Below are 15,381 nucleotides of genomic sequence, written 5' to 3' on the forward strand. Positions count from 1 at the left end.
GTGTTCATCTACGCCACAGTCACCCAGTTTTAAGATTTTGACCTTTGGAAGCTGATCTGAAAAGGTTTTTGGGACAATAAAGAGAACAAGTAATAAGGTGAAACAGACATTAACTCTAAGGGTGGACACAATAACAGTTTAATAAAAGCAATATAATGCAATATTGTGCACCAACACCACAAACAACAACAAAAACCCACTCAGTTGATTCAAAATCCCCCTAAAACACTATTATATTGTGTTTTATAAAAGTAGTTTGCTGTTTTGCAGCATTTGAGTTATGAACAGTGGGTTTTTTTCCATCTCAGTTTGTTAATAAATATGTAGTTTAGTGTTATTTATCTGTTACAGGGACCATGCACATGGCCAAAAGGCTAATGTCCAACCTCCAGGTTAGGAAGCACTGCCCGATAAAAACCTGTTGCTTTTCTAATATTGTGTCCACCCAAGATAAACTAGTGCTCACTTTGCTGGATATAAGCTACCTTTTTAAGAAATCACTCTACAGGACAACACTTGCTCACAAACAGTCCCATAAATGACCAGTAGGCCTAGTATTGACACACTTTCCCCCAGTTTTATTCCTCCATTTTTAATGATGCAGGGTTCATGATGAAGTGTCTCAGGTTCATTACAGGTTAATCTCTATCCAGGGACTACATAAAGCTTACTATATGTGCTTTAACCCAGGTTAAAAGTAGGCTATATAAGTGACGGGCTAAAATAAAATAAAAATAACTTATCCTATTATTAGGATATTTGTTCATTTTAATCAATTTCTAGCCTCTAAATTTAAGTTTTCCAGAACACATTACAGTACATTTATTCTAACCAACCAAAGCTAGGCTATTGGAGCTAACATTACTCTGTGTTTGTCCTCCTCGGCTCACGGTAGTCTCGCCTTTATCTGCAGCGGGCTCTAACATCAGTCCTCCCGGTGGTTTGTCCTCCTTTGTCACTCTCTTGTTGAGGTTTGGTAATTTTACTTTTAAACTCCACCGGCTGTTTTCACCCTTAATGCTACTAATACCCCGCTTGTTCCCGCGTTTGCCCCCCGGGTCCTGAGAGGGGGGCTCAGACTCGTCCATAGACTGATGTGGTCTTGATTCATCTCTTTGATTGGAGTCCAGCTGTGAACCAAACCTGGGTCCATATGAGGTCTTAACTCGGGACATTTCTGTCTGAACTCTACTTTTCTTTATGACCCTGAACCGACTGTCTGGGCTACGTTTTTATTTTCTAATGTTTCTTCCTTGCAGGCTGTCAGCCAGCAGGTGGCAGTAATGTGGCGTCCAAAAGGGGGTTTGAGTCTCTAAGGATCTCTAAAAAGCCATATTTCTGTAAATAAAATAATTATTTTATCTTTAAAAGCTTAAAAAAAAACTACAGCAGCCTTCTAGTGGATGAAATATTGAAGTTGTTAACAGCAGGATTTGGGGAGTAACAGATTACATGTAACTGAGTTATATTATATAAAAAAAAGGATATAAATAAAATGTAACTGTAATCCATTCCTGTTACAGGATTAAAAAGACGTAGTCAGATTACAGTTACATTTTGTAAACGTGTGGATTATTAATTAGCAGGAAATTAACAGTATTTTCTTTTCAAGGGTTACATTGTGGTTGTCTAATACACTTGCATCAATACTTGTTATTGATACTTCTTAGCTCTTGTTTTTATTTGGTGTTGAGGTAACCCAAAAGTAATTTAATTACTTGGATTAGGTTACTGGCTACATTAATTGTATCAGATTACATTTTAAAGTAACCCTCCCAACCCAGATTATTAGCTAAACGTAGGGTATTTGGTGCATTAAAGAGTAAAAATACAGTAAAGTGGCTCCTATTAATGTATTTGATTGTGTCGAGGTGGAGCTCATTTCAACAATACTGCATCTTAATCTATAAACAATGCATCAGATTTTACAAACTCATAACTTTTGTGTGTTGAATCTTAATTTGTAACTTTAACTAGTAACTATAAACTTAATGTAGTGGATTAAACAATACACAGGAGGGCTCCGTCTGAATCGTGGTATTGTGTATTTCAGAAAAACAATGAGTTTGTTCTGAGGTTAAGATTGAGGGCAAAGACCTCCCTGTTGTAATAAATCAGTACTCTGAGAATTCAGCCATTTTAAGTGGATTTCTGTTAGGGTTGTAAAATCTCTCAATGACCTAATTCGTGACTTTTTGTTGCCCATGTGTATACTTTTCACTTTAAAAAACACAGGCTTTTATTAGACTAGAATAAAGGTTTTTGTTGGGACAAAAGGAGGAGGTTTAGGTGAGCTAAATAGCACTCAGTAAAGCCTGAAATAAGCCTCAGCCTATAAATACCTCTGACCTGATTCAACTTAACCCACCAGATGTGCCACAAAAAAAAAAAAAAAACAGTGCTGTCACACAACAAAGGCATCAGGTGTGAGGTTTACCAAGAAACCCTTTACTGGGTATATCAAATAACACAGGCCTCTCCAAAAATACTGAAATAAAAAGTGGAAAATAAAAATGTAATTCTTATAAAACTCAACATTAGGCGTGTAATTCTTCCTCACAGCTGTTTTATTCGTTCAACATCTCACATTACAAATACTTCAAATGTATGCATACAGTTACAAACAGTTGGCAGCAAATGAATATATGACATTAGATCTTTGTTTTACTTCAATACTACAAACCAACTATAAAAACTGACTTCTGTATTGTAGCGTAAATTAATCAGGAAGAAAATATAAAAACTGGAACTTACGTATAAATGTGAAATGACTTAATAAAAATCAAAATGATATCAGGTAAAAAAAAAAAAAAAAAAAAGTTAATAAATATAACCTTCCCAGCATACAATTAAAAACTATTGAAATTTTGCAATCAAGTAATACTAACAGACATAATCAATATTCTTTTCATCTGAAAATGTGGAGCACAATACAGCAATTAGAAAAACTAGACACATCAACGAGTTTAACACATCACCCCAAAAATATAACAAAAATCTGATCAAAATGATAATTATACATTTCAATTGAAAATATAGCAAATGCTTAATACATTATCGACCTAGTATATACAATGTTTTCAATCACAGTAGCATGGTAGTAGCAAAATAAGTAAATAAGCACAAAACTAATGTTTAAAAATAAATTCAGGTATAAATTAGTTTTTTTTTTTTTCTTGCAGACATCAGCATGAACAATAGGAAACAAATAATGTGTAAATGACTGCATGGTTTATATGGGTTAAATGACTTACACTGCGGAGACTTGTTTCTGGAAAGAATAAGTATTGCACATAATGGCTCAAAGTTAACTTGCAACATTAAATCACATTCAGGTTATGTCCCAAAGCATGCCACATCACAAAGGGGGTCAAGTGATCAAGTCTCCTCACCTATGTCCTACTGAGTGTCCTCTACATTACAAAACGCATCCAAAGTGTTGTCACTGTGTAGATTGCATAAACATCATGTCTGTGTAAGGAAGGCAGACTCACTCCATCATGTAAAGAGGCTACAAGAGAGGTGATCTCAAAAGAGAGAAGGAAAAGAAAGTTAAAAAGGAAAAAGGAGATCTAGTGCATTACATTAGGTCCTGCATTAACACTAGCCATGTTATTTCGGTATTACATTATGCATGCCAAGAATAAGTAGAACTTACAGGCAGTCCCAGAAAGAGGGTCTAAATATTCAAACAGCTGATATCCACTCCGGTGATAGAAGGGAAGTTTTCACATTGACCAAAGCCAAAACATTTACCCTATTGATAATCTTATTGACTACACCTAGGAGAGAAATGTCAGAATATATTTTCAAGACTATCAAAATCAGTTAGAAAGGTCTTGTCATGCCTTAGGATCCTGTAATTATGTTTATTAGGACAGAGGAGAATCCATATATGACTGGCTAATGATAGCCTTGTTTTTTTTTTTTTTTATCTACAGAATCACACCAATGCACCAGACAATTTTCAGATTTACCAGCACTTAAATATATAAAAGCTAATTGAAAATTATATTAATATCATTCATTTTCTTTTTTAAATTAAGTTTACCATAAATGCAGATCTCTTAGTAACAAAGGTACAAAATTATTTTTCACCAAGTGAAAAAAATGAGGTATTGCAAAAGGAGTTCTCCCATCTGTGAAAAATGTGCCTAAAATGACTATTGAAAAAAATATTTAGAAAAGTAGTGCATAATAAATGTATATATGTTCATGACAAAATAATCAGCTATAAAACACTGTACAAAAATCAGCAGGCCATGTATAAAATAATATCTTTATCTCTGTGACAGCAAATTTCTAGCTACTACCATATCCAACCACAACACTTGTGATAGAAGCTCCAGTCATGGTAGAGCGTGCAGTGGTACACCATGAGGACAGCTCAGGGAGACTGGACTGTGCATTCCCATTAGTTTGTACTACATTAGCATGTTAGCTTCCAGTGCTAATATCCCTGACAATATAAAGTGAGCAAATACTACTGCCAATACCTGAGCCCTGAGGGCTGTGTCTTTATTAGCCGACACCCACAAACCGAAACTCCAGACAACTCCAGCCTCTCCTCTGCCGTACGACAAGAGGACACAACATTATCCTGAAAACCCTCAGATCAACGTCTGCTTTTTGATGATGTGTTTTAGGCCAATCTTTGGTTTGCCCTTTCTGGTTACAAAGTGTCGACTTTTAAACCAAGACCTAAAAACTCATGCCAGCAATCTAAACGTGTGCCAGACTGAGGGGAGATTTTGTTTTGTGACGTGGCCTGATGCTATACACCGAGCTTCTTGAAAAACTCAATCGTCCGACCATCTGAACCGGTGTTCCTCCTCTGTTCGACCCAACCATTTATTCACTCAACCTTTGGTAAATGGTACAGTTGTTCTCTAATCCTGCAAGCTAAAAGTAAGAAAATGCACCCTTCTTAAACTCAACTTCCATTAGTTAGTATACTGATTTAGGTATGATGAACCTCACTTAAATTTTATGTTACTCTTGACAACAAATGTAAGCAGCTTTGCCAGCTAACACGAAAAGAAAGTACAGTCAAGTCAGAAAACATCTAAATCCAAATCTAATGCATCCATATGCTCATGCACACTTAAAGTCAAAACATAAATGGGATTTCACTCTCTTCTTAGCATTTACTTCTTTTAGAAGGCCGAATTAAAAAATAAAAAATAAATTAAGTTTTTTTTTTTTTTTTTAACTTAAAAGAAAAGTGCATTTATTTTCATATCGTAGCCCGTACCCCTTCCCTAACGACCCCTTTCTCTCAATCCCTCCCCGATCCTGCGTTGTCGCCCTCCCTTGCCCTCTCGCCTCAGTTCCAGCGAAAGGAGATGTGTCGTGGTCGGTCGCCTCCCTCCTTCACCAGCGGCTTGTGGAACTCGCGGCCGGCACGGGAGTGGATGGCTGCCCAGCAATACTCACAGTAGTACTGCAGACAGGTCACATTGGCGCAGAAGAAAGGAGCAAACTTCCCTCCACAGCGGGTGCCCTGACACTCATCACACAGCTGGTCGTCCAGGACATATGGCTTCACTTCCACCTGGGAGGGAGGGAGGGGAGAGAGAGAGAGAGAGAGAGAGAGAGAGAGAGAGAGAGAGAGAGAGATTAAATGGATGACGGGAAAACTGTTAAAATGGAGGTCGAGATAAACTAGAAAGCATGCGCAGCAGCATGTCAGATAGGTGGGAATTAATATTTTATGAACATCCACTCTTCATTTTTAAGACCTGAACAGGCTGCTGCTAACATCCGATGGACTCACCCGTTTATCAATCTCCCCGTGCTGCAGTTGAACAAATCGGGCACTAATGGCTGCAATGTAGCTTTGCTGATTGGAGAAGGCTACTCGGCCCGCCCCTTTTGGATACTTGAGTTCAGGGTCTGTGTCAATCCCAGCATAACACACTCCCCCATACAGACGGTCCATGATCATGGCAAGCTCCACTGGAATAACAATACACAACGCAAAGTTAATGGGATCACAACAATTTCAGTCCTAGGAATATAATACAGTTAAGGATACACACACACACACACACACACACGTACCTGCACGCAGGGGACGAGGGACACCTCCTACGAAGATAGTTTTCCTTGGGTCCAATGGTTGAGAGCCATCCATTACAAAATCACTGTCATTTAGGTTCCAGGGCCGAATCTGAACCTACGAAAGCAAAAGATGAAAAAAAAACTAACATTAATTTCCTCTCAGTCAGGCTCTACTCCTTTTTAAGCAAGATACATTTTGGGTTGTGAAAATAAAAGCGGCTTGAAGCTTATGTAATATGGATTAACAAACTTCTTTGGTTCAATTGGACTGCTATTGCAGGATGTCGGTGGTGGTGGCCGGCGTATTGAGAAGTGACTGCTCGAAAACAACGATAGCGGCTGTTGCTGCTGCAGAGGTTAGTGCAGATGCTGCTAGCATCAGTTACATCAGAACTGACGAGTATTTCTTAAAAAAAAAAAAAAAAATAGAAGAGAACAGCCCTGCAGTTGTTTTGGCTCTACTGCCAACTGGCTACAGTAAGAGTTTGACCATGTTATATGGTTTGTTATCAGATTAAATGAACGGATGATTCATTGTGGCACCTGCCAAGTATTTTCTGAATGCGCTTGCCCTTTTCCAACAGTTTCCAATGACAACTTCCCCTTCTTGGTTCTGTGCAACAAACCATCTGGCGCAGTCAGGTTACCTAATTTGGGGAACTGTACTGAACTTTCCAGTTTTCTGAGATACAATGACCAGACAAACTAAAACAAAGAGTACTCGTGAGTCTATTGTTGTAACATTTCTTTTAGTGTTGTACTTGTTGGGCAAGATGGATAACACACATGTAGCAGCTAAACATAAAAACAAACTCACAGGCTTGTCTTTGATGGTGGGACTGGAGACACACAGGTACAGCTTGCCATCCTCCTGAATACAGGCGTCAATCAGGGCCTGAACAGAGCTCTCGTCTTGAAACAGCAGGAATGCATATCCTGGAAAAGTTGGACATAGGGAACAATGAGCTTGCACAACAGGCAAATACTCATCATCACATTGCTGTAGAGTCAACACGGTAGCAGAAATATTACGTTCAACTGGTTTCACTAACCTTTTGGTGGAAAATAGGACTTGCTCTCTGCCTTGTGGGGCCAGTCAACAAACAAGTGACCAAATCGGCGGAAACTGGCAGTGATTTCATCTGAAAACATTACGCAAATTAAATCAGTGACAGTATTTAATACAAGTTTCACATACAGTAAAGCTGAACTGAGAGTTGTAAACATTACATAATTTTACAATCAATTCTCACAAATGATAGCCAAACTGCTTGTAGCTTTGGCTAGATTTAGATCTACAACTAATGAGACTTGAAAACTGGGGCTAGAGAAGCATCCCCTGCAGCTGTAACATGTTTTTACCTTCATCTATGTCTGGGGGCAGCCCTCCAACAAACACTTTGCGAGAATATCGCTCCACACGTTCACCATTGAGGTGGGGGAAACAGTGGGCCGAACCAAGGCCAGCAAGCCCCTGGTCACCTGACTCGTCCTCTCCGAAAGAGCGTTCGTCCTCCATGGGGAACAGAGAGGAATGACCTAGTGGAGAGAATGATCTAGATTACACATATTGGTTCACCACTAGTGAGGCTGAACTGTTAAAACATATTAATGTCACAATGAGCAGGGAATCTGATTAGATGTAAATAAATTAAATAGGGTCAAGAAATACATACAAAAGCAGCCATGATTGCTATTTTTGATGACACTTAAAAGCATGAGTATTATCACCACTAGGTCTTGGCAGGCAACCTTTGAAGGCTTTTACGCCCTACAGAAAAAAAAAAAAGGAGCTAAAGATCTTGATAATATTCAAGGCGTAATAATCAGTAACACTCAACAGGCAAGCAGACAAACAGAGGCAAATCTACAAAGTCATAATTTGAGGGGTCATTACTGCTTTTTAAAGAACATAGAAGACACATTCACAAGCTTTACCTCGTCTTCTGCCATAACTTCTCGCTGCATGTAAAAACACAAAACACTCTTGAAATGGCTTTATTTTTATTTTGGTAAAAAAAAGAAAATTTAAAAAAGGCACTAAATAAACACATGTGAAACATTGTCAGGACTTGAAATTAATTTGGTGGATCACTAACCAAAATGGTTACTGTATTTTGAAATGAAAGCCATTTTGAATTTCCACTTGCCAATATGCTTTTTATCAAATGTTATTTAAACCTTTAGAGGGGAAAATTTACATCTGTTTTCACCTGTACTCATAAATTGTGTGAATCAGTGTCTTCGGAAATAAAATGAAAAAAAACAACTGATGACTGTATTTTCAAGATAACCACAAATATAAATAGAACTTACAATCATCATCTGCCTTTACCAGCATATATGTGGTATTATTTATTTGACCTTTGCTGTATCTGAACCTCCTGACACCTGGCAGAACTGTATTATCTCCCCATTTAAAAAGAAGCCGGTCTGATCTGGTTTCCTTGCACTGAGCCATTTTGGTCACGTACCACACAGTGACTACCACAGCAGTTTAGAAAGGTATAAAACAACTAACATGACTTAAGTCATTTTATGTTTTTATTACTCGCTTTATGGTGCGTGGGTAAGTGATATCCAGAGGTTTCTCTTTTTTTAATTTATGTGAGCAAATTCCAATCAGCTATGTTTAAAAGGACCAGTGTGCAGTAGTTAGTGGTATCTAACTGAAACCCTTCGCCTCAACCAAGCGTGTAGGACAGGGGTCAACAACGTTTACTATCAAAATAAATATTTTAACCCAAAAAATATATATAATAATCTGTCCAAAGCCACAACACATATTTACGCCATATGATTCTAATTTCTCACTGCAGATCATATTTGAGCCTCAAGCCAGCAGTATTTGTGGTGAAAGCAAACAAAATCACTATTAAATTCTTTATTTTACTCCAAGACTTTTCAATTCAAAGCTAGCAAGCTAGGGAGACTCAAGTCTAGTAACCACTGCTATTAAAGTTCAGCATAATACAGAGGCGCCAGGACATAACCTATAAACCACATTTTAGTTGACAAAATGTTAAAACATAATTTTATTTATGTGCAATGGCGACGTTTTTACAGATTGAGAATGTAATAATTATTTCAGGCCTACAACAATGACCACTATTAATTTCTATATATTTTTTGTCAAAGCCACAGGGAGCCACTGGAGATGGGCTAAAAAGCTGTATGTGGCTCTGGAGCGTCAAGTTGTCTACCCCCGGTTTAGAAGAAACTACTGTGGCTGCAAAAATTTTAAAAATCTATATCTAGAGCCAGTGTTTGATTAGTTTGTTCTGGACTACCGTAGAAACAGACCGCTGCAACATGGCAGACTCTGGACGGTATAAAATGCTTCTTCTCTGGTAACAAATGCCTAACAATTATTATTTTCAGCTGATTATACAGTATTGAAAACATACCTGTTAATACTGTATTCCACTCCTGACAATAGATTATATCATATTACATAAATATTACACATTGTACCTTTAAAAGGTTTGAAGTACTGAAATTTGAATCTTGACTTGCATTCTTAAAAATGCAGAAGTAGTTTTTATCTGCATTCGGCAGACATTAATCTCAAGCCCCGACTCTGCTACATCACTGCATATTTGTATGCATGTCATTTACATACCATTCATAGGTAAAGGCCCATCTCCACCCTGGTGAGAGAAGCTGTAGCGTCCTACATGACAAAAACAGGAGAGGCCTCAGAACACCATGTCGTGAAAACATTCCTGGCTGGAATAATAATTACACGTATAAATTGTTCCCCAACCCACTGAAGTTATGTTGGAATGGTTTAAGGTAATGTATTTTATCTCTATAAGAAACTGACCATGATAACACACATATGGGGAAAGTATGAAGAATTCACAAATAGTGCATCAAAAGGAATTAATTCTTACATGTTAACTAAAAAGGTGCATGTTCATCATATGCACAAAAAATACTGGAATTGGGGATTGTAAATACCCTCATGACAAACAGCAGAAAGACTGCCATTGGTCATAAAGGAGACGTTCCAGAAAAGGAAGGTACAAGCATGAGCTGGCCCAGATTAGCATCAGTATAGCTGGCTGTGATGGAAAAAAGGGTTCTTTTAAGCTCTACTGCAACAAAACTGAACTCTAAGGTTTTATTAATGGGAGAGTTAGTTGAGATCAAAGAGTCACTACAGCCAAAAATGCTGCAGGTCATTATTTTCACGAGTTATTGAGAATAAAAACAGAAATGTACTGTGATGTAAGACATTAGTGTCAACAATTTGGGTGGGTCTCATTCGTACATCTGAATTCATACTTCTTGTTGGAGGCAAATACTTGCTTTAATATCTTTACTGAATATTTGGGGATTGTTAAATATGAATTGTTGCTATGGTACGTGCATTCAGTTTTCAATTATGATTTGAATGAGTATATTTCCTTTTTCTACACTGTGATGCACTGGCCTCTCCCTCCGCTCCTGTATGACTGATCCATTGTCAATATGTGTGTGTATGGAGAAGCTTTGGATAATAAACTACCGTAATCAAAGAAAACATTTGACTCATTGGTTGCTTGGGCGCATCAAACACACCGCATGTCCTGTAGGACTCCCAAGAAGTAAATATATGACACAGGAAAGGGTTGCTCTTTAATGTCTGATATTTTATTTCTGAAATGTGACTCGTTTAAAAAGGGGGTATTTCCCTGCTGGAAAGATGGTCTTTTCATAAAACTGAGCTGCCGCAAACATTTTTGAAACTGTTGCTACATGACTAGAGAAAACAGAGAAAAGGGCTGTGTATTCCATTTTGCTTAAAGCACACTGGGCCACACTGGACCACTAAACGCTTCGGCTGGTGGGTGATGTACTACAAGTCTGTTGGTGCTTGGTTTTGGCTTGTCCGTTTTCAAGCCAGAACAAAAAATAAAAAATGGCAGCCTGGTCACAAAATCTCTAGTATTACAACTAAACAGTACACTAAAAAGGGTAATAAATAGGTTTCTGAAAACATCTGAGGAGAGAAATAGGCAATGCAGTAATATAATTTTGATTCCTAATTGATCAGCACTGCCTAGTTTGAGGTTTTGATCTGAGTTTCCTGAGTCATCCCTCTCCCAATCCAACTGTCCATGTAAAATTGCTACTGCCCAATATCCTAAATTAAATATTAGAAATGTTGGTTTGGTTGATTCCTGGCTCTGGTATAAAAGGTCGAAAGGCAAGCTGTGCTTCCTTTCTGGTGATATTACCAAAAATCAGGTGTCCTATTAAAAAGTGTTGAATGATACCCAGCCCCACAATACCAATGAACTTAATCAATTCTTCATCTTAATAAATTTGATGAAGCTCATTTATATTATATTTTTGTTGGTGCCATTAGTACGTCAACTGGATGAAAGACAAAAAAATTCAAGCTATAGCCTCAAAATGACCAGTCAGCTGATAACAGTTGATGACAAAAACAAAACACTATTTTCTACTGTTGTTTTGTTAACCCACAATTTTTTGGGACCCAAAGAGCAGCATGCATGTTCAAACCAAAGTCCTGCTGTCAACACAATGAGTCATCAGCATTGCGAAAGTAAAACCCAATTTCTACTTGATGTCAAAAACGTGCAACAAACGGCTTTATTTATCTACAGCCAACAGTGAGGAAAACTATCCTTTACTCAGTATTGTTAGTGTGGGAACCAACCTTTCAAGGAATCCTGCTCAGCCCTCATAATGTCAATCAGAGAGTTCTCCAGAGAGTGCATACTGAAACCATCAAAGGACCGTGTTCTCTCCTGCTGAAAGAGGGGAAGACAACAATTAGCATCTTCACTTCCCACATCACTATCTATAGCAGCTTAAGCAGCAAAAGCCCTGACATAGTTAACTGGGATGCTAATAGCTTATAAAAAAAAACTGTGGAGAATATCCCTGTAGAGACCATGAGCGGAAAGCACTGTAAACAGAAAATTGAGTCCAGAGTATGTTACACAAAATCACTTGCATATCTCTGCAATCAAATCACATCTTTCCAGTGTATCTGATAGCACCAGATAAGAACATATGCTACTTAAGGAAGCTAAAAAAATAAAAATGAAATGCATCCATCCACTTAACCCATTTCATAGCAATACAAATTCTAATTTAATAGCCTTAGGTAAAAAGATATATAAGCATTTGAAACAATTCCAAACACAACAAAAAGCTATAATGAGTAATACGTTACACAAGTGAGGGTTGCTTCAATGTGTATCTAAATGGGTTGAGAGCATGCAAAACTGTAGCAGAGCACAAGACTTCTCAAATCAGGACAAGAGGAAGGCCATGTGATCAGAGCAGATGATAAGACTGCTCTGCTTCAAAGAAAGATCTAGATAAGACCTCAGACATACACACACACACACAATAAGTTTCAATTCATTAGTTTAGTTGGCTTAACTGTCACGTATCCTGTTTTGCTCAATAGCTTATTTGTTGGATTTGTTACAGATGAGTGTGTTTAATAGGATTAACATCATTTGCCCCTGGAGGAAACTAGATATATTTACAATTTTCTGTTGTATAGGACCACAGCCCGAGTCTATTGACGTTTTTTCTAAGTATGTGAAGTAAATTGACCGTAATTCCATAAAGCATCACACCTAGTAAGTCTCTCTCACCTGGAAAGGGTAGACACTGTCACTGCGGCTCATGCTGTCCTCCACCCAGCCCTTGTGATTGAAGCCGGAGCTATTTCTGGGGAACTTCTGAGAGGGAACCTGTGAGATATTATGGGTTCATATCAATTAATGCAAAGATCTGCGACGATTTATTAGTGTTTTAGATTAGTCTCGAGAATCTCATCTACCTGGTTGTTAGGGAAGGACTTCTTCAGCGGGGAGATTGAGTTAAGACCGGCCATCCCTCCACCGACCCCCCGTCGGTACTCTCGAACCCCCTGCGTGCCTCCCCAGCCACCGTACCCACCGGGGCTCCAGGAGGTGGATGTGGGAGTGGAGGGGCTCTGGTAGCTTCCCCAAGGTGAAGGGGGTTTGCTCTGGGCAGGAGCGAGGTGGGGCAGCTGGGTGAATGGCCCAGTGCGATGGGGATGTGGAGGGAAGGAGGGCTGGGGTGGGTGGGGGCTAGCTGGAGAGCGCCGGTGCTGTTGTGGGACGCCCTGACCGTGGGGGTGGTAGTGCTGGGGGTGAGGTGTGGGTGGGTGGTGCTGGGAGACTGGTCCGATCTGTGGGGAGAAACTACCTCCCGCTCCAAAGCCAGGCCCGGCGTGATGGGAGAAGTTCTGGAACAGCAGGGGAGGTCCGTTGGCGTTTGAGCCAGCGGGGCCGAAGAACCCTCCGACGTCTTCTCCGACCACTGGAGACTGGTTGGATGTGACAGCAGGGGACCAATTGTTATAGCTGGTCAGCGAGGATGAGGAGGAGGTCGACTGTGCACAGCTTGTACCCATTCCCAGGCTGTCCTGGTAGTCAAACCCGCTTAGCACCGGGGACTCCATCCTCAGCTTCTCCTTCCCACCACTGCTCTCCACAGAACCCTTTTCCAATGAGCAGTCTTCAGGAAGTGCCCCCTCAAGCTCTCCTAGGCCTCCCCCAGCCTCCTGCTGCCCAGGAGACAGGGCCTGAGGCTGGGCCTGGACCTGAGACTTCTCCTGCATGTCCTGGAGGTCCAAGGCCTTGGACTTGTCTGACTCCAGAATCTCATCTTGCATGTTACTGTGTTGGGCTACGGCAGGGAACAGCCAAGCACTGCCCCCATTTGTGGAGCAGGTGTTGTTTACGAAGGAAGGGGGGCTGGGGGGGTTGGAGGGGTGGTGAGGGTGCTGGGGTTGGAGGTGAGGAGGGATCCTTACAGGGAAAGCAGATTTGTTACCGCTGCTGTTCTTCACCAGAACACCAAACCCGTAGTCCCCCATTTAGGACACCCAGTAAATCTTCAATTCACTTTTGGCTTTCACCGTCTTCTTTATCCTAAAAATGTGGGTTGAGGAGGAGCAGGGAGGGAGGAGGGAGGAAGGGGGTGACAAAAAGCAAAAAAGGCTGTTACACCTCAAGTTAATCTGGCCTGTTACACAAAAAAAAAAACAACAAGCCTCGCCAAACCCAGTGAAATGTGCTTAGGCTGCACCCTGTCTGGTCTTGTGATGCAATCAATGAGATTAAATCATTGACTCGTGTGGCCATGGGAGGCCTGGGTGAAATATAATACTCGAATAGCAGGCAGGCAACCACGGAAAACACCCAGCACTAACCAGCGGAGGCAGCTAACAGCTTGGGCTGGTGAAGCTGACGTCTCCAAAAGGTCGTTACGCAGCTAGCAGCGAGCTAACAGCTGCTCCGCCGCCGTCCATGTGCCCCTATTAATCATGCAGATCCCGGCAGTCAATGTTAAAGTACGTTTATGCGTAACACTGCATCCGTGAACGGTCGAGCGCGGCTGGCGGCTCACGGCACCGACACTTACCGAATAATCTTCCCCTTTTCGGCAATGACCTCCCTTCATACGCAACCATTTAAAAACACAGGAAAATGTTGATGACGTCTCCTGTCTGTTCTGAATGTAGGGTAGTTCCCGTCACCGAGCCGCTAGGCTAGGATAATAGCCCGATACCGCAGAGACGTTGAAGCATATTTGCAACGAAATAATTAAAAAAAATAAAATAAAATAAAAACCCAACTGGGAAGCAATAAACGGCTTCAACGGCTACAACGGCCCTCGAATTTTCAGTTACGCACACAACGCCGTTGCCAACGGCTGGGCGGCGGAATGTTCAGGACATGAGTGGTTGGTAATGGTGTATGGCTCTTTAGACGACCTCGTCTGTTTCGTGTCCTGTATGTTCAATGTCACACAGCCTACCAATCCCTGTCATCATTTTTACCCCTCGAAACAACGCAACGCCAACCCCGACTGCTGTTCTAACGTACATACAAACGTGTGTATTCGGTGATATGTCGGGCATAGCTACCTTCAGTTCGGCGTCATGACCTTATCGTTTTGATGTTGCCATATTTTAGCGTTTTCCCTTTTTCTGCATTTCCTAGGCAGCCGGTGTAAATGGTCTCTTCTCTCTTCTAGATGACAGCTGGACCAGTCGGGAGACACTTCCGTCTACAAGCCCCGCCCCCGCCATCAGCCACCAGCCACTGTGTGTCAGGATTTCCCTCGGAAGCCCCGCCCACTTCTGCTTAAATCTGCCATCTGATTGGATGATTGCCGTGAGGTCACGCCCACAGCGCCCCTTCTCAATGAATGGCACATGCACTCAAGACGTTGTCCTCCCAAATAAGAATTCCTTGAAATCAATGGGAGGAGTTGTTCTAAGGGAAATACATTATAAGATCCAAGAAGTTT

The 15,381-nt window shown here is 40.5% G+C and overlaps 1 protein-coding gene across 7 annotated transcripts; it reads right to left on the reverse strand.

The window, feature by feature from the left end:
- Positions 1 to 2,549: 2,549 nt before the first annotated feature.
- On the reverse strand, positions 2,550 to 15,143 carry LOC127374156 (cytoplasmic polyadenylation element-binding protein 4). 7 transcript variants are annotated; one of them, XM_051419196.1, is made up of 12 exons: positions 14,996 to 15,143; positions 12,878 to 13,997; positions 12,690 to 12,788; positions 11,735 to 11,825; positions 9,686 to 9,736; positions 8,002 to 8,025; positions 7,426 to 7,602; positions 7,116 to 7,205; positions 6,881 to 6,999; positions 6,064 to 6,178; positions 5,777 to 5,958; positions 2,550 to 5,554 (listed from the first exon to the last, which is right to left on the reverse strand). In XM_051419196.1, the coding sequence occupies exons 2-12, from the start codon at positions 13,940 to 13,942 to the stop codon at positions 5,327 to 5,329; spliced, it is 2,241 nt and encodes a 746-aa protein (XP_051275156.1). In that variant the 5' UTR covers positions 13,943 to 13,997; positions 14,996 to 15,143; the 3' UTR covers positions 2,550 to 5,326. The 7 variants fall into 7 exon arrangements, with proteins under 7 accessions (XP_051275156.1, XP_051275154.1, XP_051275155.1 ...); XM_051419194.1 differs by having other exon boundaries at positions 11,735 to 11,828; XM_051419195.1 differs by lacking the exon at positions 14,996 to 15,143 and adding an exon at positions 14,491 to 14,821 and having other exon boundaries at positions 11,735 to 11,828.
- Positions 15,144 to 15,381: the final 238 nt, after the last annotated feature.

The sequence above is a fragment of the Dicentrarchus labrax genome, unplaced genomic scaffold, assembly GCF_905237075.1.
Source record: "Dicentrarchus labrax unplaced genomic scaffold, dlabrax2021, whole genome shotgun sequence".
NCBI lineage: Eukaryota > Metazoa > Chordata > Actinopteri > Moronidae > Dicentrarchus > Dicentrarchus labrax.